The 11,934-nt window shown below is 39.5% G+C and overlaps 1 protein-coding gene across 2 annotated transcripts; it reads right to left on the reverse strand.

Annotated features, from left to right (window-relative positions):
• Positions 1–7,288: 7,288 nt before the first annotated feature.
• LOC134291347 (uncharacterized) lies at positions 7,289–11,643 on the reverse strand. Of its 2 annotated transcripts, none has more exons than XM_062858980.1 (4): positions 11,515–11,643; positions 11,238–11,444; positions 9,433–11,168; positions 7,289–9,314 (listed from the first exon to the last, which is right to left on the reverse strand). In XM_062858980.1, exons 3-4 carry the CDS (start codon positions 11,165–11,167, stop codon positions 9,244–9,246), a joined length of 1,806 nt encoding a protein of 601 aa, XP_062714964.1. In that variant the 5' UTR covers position 11,168; positions 11,238–11,444; positions 11,515–11,643; the 3' UTR covers positions 7,289–9,243. The 2 variants fall into 2 exon arrangements, with proteins under 2 accessions (XP_062714964.1, XP_062714965.1); XM_062858981.1 differs by having other exon boundaries at positions 11,220–11,444.
• Between the last annotated feature and the right edge of the window lie 291 nt (positions 11,644–11,934).

The raw sequence follows: 11,934 nt of genomic DNA on the forward strand, positions 1-11,934 counted from the left end.
GTTTGATGCTTCGTTCGTCAGATTTGTGCCTCTAAAGTATGTATGCAAAATTGCAATGGGATTTCTTGATGTTTCACCAATCTTCACAAAAATCAATAAACACAACGACGTAAGTAACAGTCCTAACCAACATAACAGCTGGCTACATGACGTAAACACACCGACGAAAGCAACATAAATTCGCGTTACGCGACGTAACGCACATGACGAAAGTAACCGAGAGGTTTTAGAATGACTTAACAAAATGTCTTATGTAAGTTTTCTGACACCAAACGACGTAAAATTGATTTGAAGCAAAAAACTAATGTTTTTTTAAACTTTATCCGTATTTTTAATTAGGAAGCAATAAATGCTGTTATCTGATGTCGTTGGCACGTATTTATTATATTGGTTTCGGTTTTATCGTTAAATAGGATTTAAAAATGTAAATCAAAACTTTGAATTCGATTTTCTCGATAAAATCAAAATGTTACTTAGGGCGTATTCAAAATTTGCTCTATTATTGTTAATTTTTTTTTTTAAACTTGGCAGTTCTCCTAATAATAATTATTGAACTGTCAAGTTTAAGTGAAAATTAATTTTAATTCTGGAGCTCGATTTGAATAGGTCGTATGTGCTTTCGTCGATATAAAATTCGATCAGTTGGATTCGCTTCTTATAGCGGAAACTGTTGGAATTTAACAAAATTAATACATTCAACCTATTCCTTACAAAACAGGCTTTCGGTTTTATCATTAAAAGTCACCGAAATATCATCCATATTGTTACTATTACTAAAATAAACTGATCGAATTTTATATCGACGAAAGCACATACGACCTATTTAAATCGAGCTCCAGAATTCTTTAATTGGAACAGGCCCTAAGATGCCATTAACAGAAGGAACATGACGAGATAATAAAACAAAACAACATAACAAAAGAGAACCATTCCAAAACCATTTGATTAAATATATAGCTAGTAGGGAAATTACAATTAAAAACAATATATTTACGGTAATTTTATTATTTGAAACTATACATGTAGCATACAATGTAGGGTAATTTTCCAATTGTTGCACAGCTAAAAACTCGCCTATTGTTGCACACTCCATGTTATTCTTATGAGGTGTGCAACAATTGGCGAATTTTTAGCCGTGCAACAATTGGCAAATTACCCTACTGTATATTAAAACCCACGTATCAGTATTTTGCAAAAATGTATATATATGAAGAAAAATATAGTTTTGTATTGTTACGATACTTAACAACCTGTATAATATATTGTAAAAATCTTATTTACAATTCACTGTATGATGCCTACATTACATCTTATTGTTTTTGTATTTTTATTTTTACAGTGGTGTCTGTTGTAAAAATATGGTTCTAAATAGTACTGTTACAATACAACGTTCGGTTTTTCCACTGTATTTTTTATTCGGTAGTCTTCTAATTATCAATTGCCCCTCTACCCAGTTGAAGAAGTCGTCATTCATCAATCATCAACATCATTGAAATTTCGAAAGCAGTTTTCCCGTTCAAAATACAAATGTTTGTATTATAAAATGAAAATTATTCACTAGAATGACCCTAATAAACCCACACCATACACGGACCGTGATGCAGACGGTTCAAAAATACCGCATACTGTTCGAATTGTATTCCAAATGGGTGGTTAAGCACGTCTTATGGTTATCGTTTATGCGGGGAAATACCTGTGGAAATACAGTGAATACGTTTTCTTTGTAATCATTTATATTAAGGTTCAAACATACGTGACGCATTTTGTGCATTTTCAACACATCGATTTTTTTTGTCTAATTTACAAGCGGTATGGTAATGCATTATTCAACGCATTAGTCCAAATCACGAATTTTCTAATGTATTTTCGATTTAGTTGTATTGGTAGTGATCCGCCCAGCGTAAATTCATCACTTGCGGCAAGATCAATCTTCCTAACGATACTTAACTATATTCAGACTATCGTTGTTACTCCAAAAATGATAACTATTATCATCTATCAACCCCCTGAAGAAAGCGTTAGTTCTTGAAGCCGCCGCCTTTGGTGGGGCGCCACATGTTTGTTTACGAAATTTCAGTCTGCTGGCCAATCTGCGCACGGAAGCGAACTTTGTCGCGCGAAGATAAATTCGTGATCGAAAACCGATCATTTCCACATATTATCGTCGCACCACCAAATCGAAGTCGTCGCTTGAAGCACATGCGAAGTTGCAGCTGCGACGTAAATTTGAATCTATTTTTTCTGTTGCGCACCATTAAGCTAATTAAGAGCTACAATATGCACTAATCCAAATTGAGTTGCGACATTTCTAAGTACGTTAAAAATCAATTTTCGCAAGTTCGGTCACTTCGGTTTTCGACCAAAAGCATAATATTGTTCAATGGGTTTAGTGTTCTTTGTTAAATTTACAAGACGCACAAGTATGAAAATATACCGCATTTAGTTCACCACTGGACTGCGCACTGAGTCTTCATAAGTGCGAAAACGTAAATAAAACTGCGCGATTGCATCAAATCAAATTGATGTCTTCGGCGCACTATTTCTTCGATGTATGCTGAATAAGTGCTCTGAAGACACCAAGTTGATTGGATGCAATCGCGCACTTTTATTTGCGTTTTCGCACTCGTGAAAACTAGTGCGATAGTCCAGTAGTGAACTAAATGCGCTACATTTTAGCCCATTTAAAACCAGTGTCGAAAAAAATCAGCACTATGATGTTCAATTTGTGCGAAAACGAACACAAATAAACAAACACAGTTACCCATAGACACGAGGCCGAGAATGAACATGACAAAGAAGAGACTAGACAATGAAAGCGGCGTCTTGTGGTGTCATCCACTGTAGTTGAAGTTCAGTTCAGTTGAATTTCAGCTCGATGAATTCGAATATGAATATTTTAATTTGGAATTGATTTATTATGGTCTTAGGCATGCAAATACCGATATGTTACCTTAATGTAATGCATTATAGTTACTTTTGGTGAGTGATGCAAAACAACTGCATTTTTTGCTTCTGCATCGTGCTTAATTAAAACAAAATAGTTGAAATTGAAAATACTAACTTTGAGTATCATTAGTTGGTTGAAGTTCAGCAGACAGCGGCCAAAAGAATTTCGATGCATACATTTCTGAGAATGCCGCTCGGGTTGTCAAGGCGACTATCAAAACAAAAACAAATCAACGACGCTGGCTGATTTTTTGCCATTTTTCAGTTTTTATGGTAGTCAAACGGCAACCATCAAAGTTTGACAGCTGATGCGTGATGTAAAATAGAATTCATCCTGAAATCAGTCAGAATGGCGATTTTTTTCTTAATACAGTAATGTTCCGATTTTATCACGCCCTCCGCGCGTCAGTCCTTCATTTTTCATTAATTTGCTGTTACATTTAAGAGAAAGTGCTTCCCCTCTTCTTAAATATGAATGTTGAAGGCGCGTTCTGCGATGTTAAAAATATTGAAAATGCGTATAGATTTTGTAGAATATTTAAAAACAGTTTTGAAAAGAGGCGTGATAAAATCGGAACAATACTGTATACCACTTGAAATCGACTTGCTTACTGATAAAATTGCTAAGTGTATTGTGAATTGCCAAGCAATAAATCGGAGTGTCGTTTTATAACGGTTCAAAATTGTGAGTAGTTAGTGAGTTTGGGAAGAGCTATCAAGTGAAATTATAGGTTTAAACGTAGCTTTTGTGATTCATCAAAAGTGTTAAATAATGCTTTTGTCACAGCGTTGATAAAATCATACTATTGTGTATTTTAACACGGTTTAGAGCAAGTTTTGAAAGCCGTAATAAACTTGTCATGAAAATCAAAAAATAATGGCTATTCAGTTTGTCTAGAAAAGGTTACGAAAGTAGCTTGACATGAAATTTGTAGTTTTTCAGCTTAAGCATTGTTAAATGTTTCATGTAAGCATTTTAGCATGCTCGTTACATCGATAAAACCATTATAAATTCCCTCAAATGCTAAAATGCTGTCCAATTGTTACTTGGGAAGCTTTTCTTTGTTTTTGTTAATGTTTAGCAAGCAAAATGATTTTTGTGGGGGCCCCTAAAATGTGGGGGCCCGGGGCCCTGACCCCCCTGGCCACCCCTTAGATCCGGCCCTGGGAGTTTCTGAAATAGTTTCAGGAGAAATTCCTTATAGAATCCTAGGCGGAATTCCGGAAGAAATCGCTAGATTATTTTAAGAAGAAATCCCTGGAGCAATTTTTGAAAGCACTGAAGGAAAAACAACTGTAATCCAAAAGGAATACCAGGAGGTACTCCGGAATGAATCCCAGATGGAATGCCTGGATGAATCCATGGAGAAATTCCAGAAGAAATCCCTAGACGAATTTTGGAAGACAACCAAGCAGGAGTTTTGGAATTAATCCTTGTAGGAATTCGTGGAAAAAGCCCTGTAAGAATTCCTGAATTATTCCCGATCATCTCAAGAGGAGTTCTCAAAAAAATCCCTATCGGAATTCCAGAAGAAAACCCATGGGGAACTCCTGAAGTATTCTCAATACGTATTTCTCAATACTTCATGGCGAAATTCCGGAAGAAATCCTAGGATGAATTCCTGCAGAATTTTCAAGGTAAATCCCAGAAGGAAGTCTAGAAGGAATTCCGGATGAAATTCTAGGAGGAATTTCAAAAAAAAGTCCCAGGAAACGTGAAGAACCCTAGAAAGCATTCCATAAGGAACTCTAGGAGGAATTCCTGTAAAAATCCCAATGGAAATTTCAGAAGAAATCCAAGGAGCAATTCTAGAAGATATCTATGGACGAATTCCTGATGGAATTCTAGTGGGAAGAATGGAAGCAATCCCAGAAGCAATTGTGAAAAGAATCTCAAGATGAATATCTGAAAGGATCTCTGGATAAAATTCAGTAGGATTCTCAGAAAGAATTTCTGAAGAAGACTCAAGCGTTATTCTTGAAAAATATTCCACTGAAGAGTTTGTGGAGGAACCCCTGATAAAAATACACTACATTCTCTGAAAGAATCCCTGAAGAAATCTCAAGAGGAATTCTGGAAGACCTTCCAAGAGGAATTCTTGAAACAATCCATGAAAGAATCCTGGTAGGAGTTTTTGAAGGAATTCCCGAAATAATCTCAGTAGGTATTCGTGAAAAAATCGTGGAAGAATCCCACAAGGAATTCCGGAAGGAATTTCAAGACATGTTTCCGAATGCAGAATCCCGAGTGGTATTCCGGAAAAAATCTCAAAAGGCATTCGGTAGGGAATACTTGGAAAAACTTCTACAGAAATCCTTACATCTTCCCAGAAATTCCGAAAGGAATCCCTGGTTTAATTCGTAAATGAATACCTGGCGCCGCTGGGCGTCGGTGCAGACGACTGTAATTTGACAATTTCGACACTGTTTAAAACAACACTAAATTCAATTAAATTTGAATGTCGCACCTGCTCCAACAGAAAAAAAATCACTGTGTTTTCAGCCTTATGCAACCGCCGATTCAAATCAGCACCACGTCCAGCACCATATTTTTGGCTTCAATCCAGTTGTGTGTGGTTGACAGTCGTTTCATGGGGTTGTCATCTATACACTGATAAAATTGCAAAGTTAAAGTTTATAAAGGTTTAGATTTTACAATTTATAAGACATTACTATCGTAATTTCTATAGGTACAAACATAAACATTAAAGCACCTTGTTTAGCTTTAATAAGGGTACCTATTAAACGTATGTATGCAATCTATCACATTTATGTGTGGGCAAACATCATAAATAAAGATGAGATGTTATAGTTAAAAATTATATACTCCCACACATAATTTTGAAGTTTGGAAAACTCCTTTGAATACCAAGCAAGCAACGGCCATTATATGTGCATGAAACTTCGACAACGTTTGTGTTGGAAATTGTATTCGCTTTTTGAGGTAATTTTTAAACTCATTTATTTTTTGTTCAATAGATAATTAGTTGTTATCGTTTTAGGGATGTAAATGTAAGGAAGTAGGAGGAGCGTCGATAATTTAGCGGAAGCAGTTTCGTTCCCAGAACAATTACGACGAGGAACCGGAGGGGGCGAATCATTCGGCGAAGGGGCATTTTCGGAACAGTTTCGTGGCTAGCAACTGGCTGAATAATCGTGCTTCCGTCCGAAAACAATAACCCCAACCAAAGAACCACAGCCTAGACAAGAAGCACGGTGCCCTGGAGAAGTTGAACCTACTCGAGATGATTGCCAGCGGCAGTAGAAAGATTCGGGTGATGAGAAGCATCCAAACCTCCTGGACAAAATCGTGCCCCAAAGTATCTCAACCAAAGATCGCGATCAAGACCGCGACAGTGCCAGCAACATTCAGGAATCTTCCCACAGCAGGGGGACCAAATACGCCATATTCAATACGGTTAAGTGCAAATTTTCGATGACGAGAAGACTGACGAAGATTGTAGCAATAGTGCTTCAATCTCCCTGCCGAACATTTCACCACAACTGGTCCTTTTCCTGCAAATTACCGACAAAGAATTAGTATGCTTTATAATCGGGTTTAACAATGAAATACTTATGTAATAAAATAAATACGACAACAGGAAATAAATGATAACAAAAGCTATTAAAACAAATAATAACAATATTAAAAATTATAAATTCGAAACATAATTTTGAAGAGATCCGGATGCATAATAATGATATGGACTACATAAATAAATATCATAAGGTTCACACATAAATATTATGGATGTGAGTTATAAATGTCATTTGGCACTCAATATGGACTTTATGTCGAAAAGACCTTGTAGTAATTACTCGGACCACTGATTACGAGCCGCACGCTTGTTTACATTCTCCTCTTCATTCAACCTGTCATAGTCATAGTTCATGGTGTCGTCATTCAGGTGTTGTCTAGGCACAGATATAATAGAACAGATAATAAACTCGATACCACATCTCCCTTTTTTTATTTAAACAAAGTTCACATTACAGATTTAAAATTTCATTACACAGTCCTTGTAACGTTCAGGTTTCTTTATGTTGCGCCTAAGTCTACCTGGCGCTGCTTGGGTGGCATCCGGGACAACACTAGATTGATGTTCAGCTGTATCCTCGTCATTGGTGATATTCCGAGAAATGTCCAAAAGATTCCGAGACTCTTCAACTCGATCTTCTGCAGAAGAGACGCAAGGCGAGGCATATTCTTGCACCGCGGGCTCAATCACTGCTGAGGGCTCCACTGGAATCCTTTTGAGGTGACTTGAATTGCGATCATACTCCTTGCCTGTTTCATTATTTTGAACGGTGACACGTGGACCTTGCTTTGAAACGACAGTCATAACCGCTGGCCCATACGTCGTTGTTAGTTTGTTTCCACCAAGAACGTTTTTCATAAGCACCCGATCTCCAATGTCGATACTTGAGGCTTTCGCTTTACGACGTTGATCTTCCTCCTCTTTCCCTTTATCTTTAAGCTGTTGATCGCGGTCTCGGAAGTCCGAAGGGGACATTACAGCTGAAGAAACATCAGATAAGCATGGTAACTTAGTACGAATGTTTCTACCGAACATAAGCTCGCTAGGAGTTTTACCAGTTGTGCTATGAGGAGTTGAATAGTACATTTGCAGATATACTAACAGATCTCGTTTCCAATCCTGCTTCAAAGCCTGACTAATTTTGAGTCTCTTAACCAATGATCGATTTTGACGTTCCACCAAACCATTTTCTTGTGGCCAATACGGAGTCGTTTTGTTCAAAACGATCCCACGACGGGCACAATACTGCTCAAACTCTGTACTCACGAACTGGCGACCGTTGTCTAATGTTATGGTTTGCGGATATCCAAGTCTGATGAAAATTTGCTCTAACCGTTCCGCAGTTTCTGAAGCCGTGATCTTCCGCATTATCTCTACCTCTTTATATCTACTGAAATAGTCAATTACGACTAACAGATAGTCACCGGAAGGCAACGGTCCGAGAAAATCTATCGCGATATCCATCCATGGTGCTTCGGGTAGCTTCCTTCTTTGCATAGGTTCGGGCCGTTCCGGTTGGCTGACAAGCCTACATCCTTCACAAGTGGCTACCATACGGGCGATCATATCATCCATTCCAGGCCACCAGCAGGAATACCTCAACCGTTGTTGCATTTTCGTGCGACCTGGGTGACCCTCGTGTGCTAGTTGTAACATACGCTGCCGCAGACTGCCTGGTATAACCAATCTGGACCCTCGAACTATTAAACTTCCCACTTTGCCAAGCTCGTTTCGGAATGCATGATACGGTTTTATCACCTCTGATGTATAATTCCACACCCCGTGATCCAAACATTCACGAATGGATTGTAGCTCAATATCTTCTTCGGAAGCTTTTTCTAGCTCGTTCACGTCAATGGCAGTCAGTTCAATCACATTGCGAATGTAGACCTCACAATCTTCATCAAACTCCTTCAGCTCTCCTGCACTTGGTAGACGAGAGAGCGGATCTGCTATATTGGATTTCCCTTTCCGGTAAATGACATCATAGGTAAATGATTGCAACCGCAATACCCAGCGTTCAATGCGAAGACAAGGAGTTGAATTGGCGGAAAATATGGCTTCGAGCGGTTTGTGGTCTGTCTCCAATTCGAAACGAATTCCTAACAAGTAAATTTGAAACCTTTCCACCGCCCAAACCAGAGCCAAAGCCTCCTTTTCGGTTTGAGCGTATCTTCGTTCAGTTTCTGACAAACTCTTACTTGCATATGATACAACTCTGGGAATTCCTTCATAGAATTGAAGAAGGACTGCACCCAATCCAACAGGTGACGCATCGGCAACTACTCTTGTTTTGAGATTACGGTCGAAATGGGCCAAATTCTTCTCGTCACTAATCAATGAAACAAGATGGTCGAAAGCTTCTTGCTCCTCATGCTCCCACTTGAAAATAGATTGTGCTTTAGTGAGCTCCCGGAGTGGAAACGATACCGTGGCCAAATCTGGAATAAATGCTCCAACATAATTCACGAGACCGAGGAAACTCCGTACCTCTTCAGAAGTTTTTGGAGCTCTGAATGACTTGATGGCTTCAATTTTACTTTGTGATGGAGCCATTCCAAAAGCACCGAATCGATGACCAACAAACTCAATCTCAGACAACTTAAATTGACATTTGGATTGATTTAACAGAATGTCATATTCACGAAGTTTATGTAAAACTTTCTTAAGTGCCTCATCGTGCTCTTGTTCAGTACGTCCTGCGACGATGATGTCGTCAATGAAATTGATGCAATGGTCGCAACTTGATAGAATCTGCTCAAGAGTTTTTTTGGAATACTTCTGGGGCACATGAGATTCCAAACATCAAGCGCTTGTAACGGAATAAACCTATAACATTTATAAAAAAAAGTTTAAGCTATGATTTCACGAAAAATTTATTTCATCTTTAAAATCTACGCAAAGAAACATTTCAGACTGTTTCACGAATAGCTGTGTGTTTACTCACCTTTATGTGTTATAAAGGTGGTCATCGGTTTGCTTTCATCTGCCAGTTTCAGCTGATGGAAAGCATCTTTGATGTCCAATCTCGAAAAACAAGTTGCTCCGTTTAACTTCCATCTAATGTCGTCGATTGTAGGAAGAGGATGTGTCTCACGCAAAATAGCCTTGTTCACCTGCCGCATATCAATGCATAAACGGATGTCACCGCTATCCTTCACCACTACAACCATCGGTGATACCCAGCGACTCGGTTCGAATACTGGTTCGATGATATCATTGGCGAGCAGCTCCTCAAGCTTCTTCTCCACGCGCTCCAACGTAGCAAACGGCAACCTTCTCAATCTCTGCGAAACTGGTTCAACTGAACGGTCGACTGGTAAAAGTATTTCCACTCCACGGAAACTCGGAAATGGTTTTGACACTTCAACATGCTGAACCAACTCGTGCTGACTTGGTAGTCCTACGATTAACACTCCCAGCTGCTTGGCTGTATGCCTGCCCAACAGCGGCTGAGGTCCCCCTTGGATGACGTAAAACCGGGCCACTTCGCCTCGACTGTTGTTTCCGTCAGCTATTTCAATTTCCGCATCAAACATGACAGTGACTCTCAAGTTGTCATTTTGAGCATACGCTCTGAACTTTCTATCAGAGGGCATCAAGTCGGAGAGAACTTGTACTCCGTCTCTGCACATAGTTTCCCAGGTTGAATCGTCAATTATATTCGATTGAACTCCTGAATCAATCTGCATTTCGATCAAAATTCCTCCTACTTTTACCCACACCATGTCATCCAAATCGTTCGCAGAAGATACCATCTCAACCAGTTCGTCGGGTTTTCCTTTATCGGTTGAAGTCGCGTCGTCAATAGCATTCACCCGTTTGACGAACTTCCGTTGTTGTCCCTGAGGATGTTCCGCATGACTTCTGTAAGCTTCTCCGAAAGGTCTCTTCATTGGAGCTCGAGAGGTGGATGGCACTGGATTATCATTACGATTTCGGCAGACAGCACGAAAATGTCCGCGCTTTCCACAACTTGCACATGACTTATTCCTCGCTGGACATGGATCCTCGAACGAATGTGAACGTCCACAATATCGACAGGAAGCTTTCACACGATTAAGGCTTTCAGCATTAGAACTCTTCGATTGCAAGATCACTTGCCCACCAATTTGTTCACTCGCAGATCGTGAAATCTCATACGCATTAATCTGCTTTTGAAGCTCTTCCAAATTCAATCCCGAATCTTGCAGCATTCTTTCGCGCAGTCCAGCTGGTACGAACTGAAGAATTTTATCGACAACAGCAATCGATGAACTTTCAGCAGCTGTTTTCCCAAAGTTGCACTTGGCTGCATGCACTTGTGCTCGCATCAAAAATTTTCCGAGGGTCTCGCCAGGCTCAGGTTTCATCCCCCAGAAAATGTATCGCTCGTGTGCGTCGTGTCGTTGTGGGGCAAAATAATCATCCAATTTCTCAATCGCCACTTCGTACGGATCAACACCCGCCTCAACGTCTTCCTCGACATCCGCACCAGGAATATTGAAAAATATTTCCTGTAGCTCAAACCCACCTTGAGCTAACAGCAGGTCCTTCTTTTCCGTACCTTTCGTGACCTTTGAAGCACGGACACAAATTTCGAAGCCGCGCTTCCATGTGTACCATTTATTCCTTCTCTCCGTTAGGGGAACATCTCCGACGGTAAACGGAGGCAAGTTAGCAATCAGTTTGCTGCTATCCATTCTGCAATACATTAAAGGTTATATTTCTGTTTTTTTGTTCTTTTTCTTTTACCTTAGGAAACACTTTCACCTCTGTCTTGCCGAGGTTTACGCCGCTTTCATGCGCGGATATCGCCTCTACCGTGTCGAGGATTTCGTCGCTTACTTGTCGCGAAATTCGCCGCTGTCGTGTCACGGAATGCGCCGCTAATCAGTCGCGGAATTCGCCGCTGCCTTGTCGCGGAGTCTTCAGTATTGCACTCACATACAATCCTTCTTCCTATTCTTCTTCTTCGGACTGAAGCATGGAATTAAAGGATTATTTATTAGGGAGTTTTCTCCTCCTTCCAAACAAAAAAATCACTTACCTCGTTTGCTTCGTCAAAGTAGTAAAAGAAAACAATCAAACAGGTAGATTTATTTGTGGATTTATCCCAACTTTCGTCGTCAATTTGTAGTAATTACTCGGACCACTGATTACGAGCCGCACGCTTGTTTACATTCTCCTCTTCATTCAACCTGTCATAGTCATAGTTCATGGTGTCGTCATTCAGGTGTTGTCTAGGCACAGATATAATAGAACAGATAATAAACTCGATACCACAGACCTCATAAGTGTTATGTTTCACATACATATATTTTATTTATCGAGTCAAATTGCAAAAAATTATGTAGTTTCACACATAAAAGGTATACGGAAAATATTCTCAGTGTAGGGTACTGCAAGCACCTGATCTAACCTCACTTTGTCCGACAGTTCAGCGAGCTTGTTTACAAGGTGTTAGAAT

Source organism: Aedes albopictus, chromosome 3 (genome assembly GCF_035046485.1).
Source record: "Aedes albopictus strain Foshan chromosome 3, AalbF5, whole genome shotgun sequence".
Taxonomy (NCBI): Eukaryota; Metazoa; Arthropoda; class Insecta; order Diptera; family Culicidae; genus Aedes; species Aedes albopictus.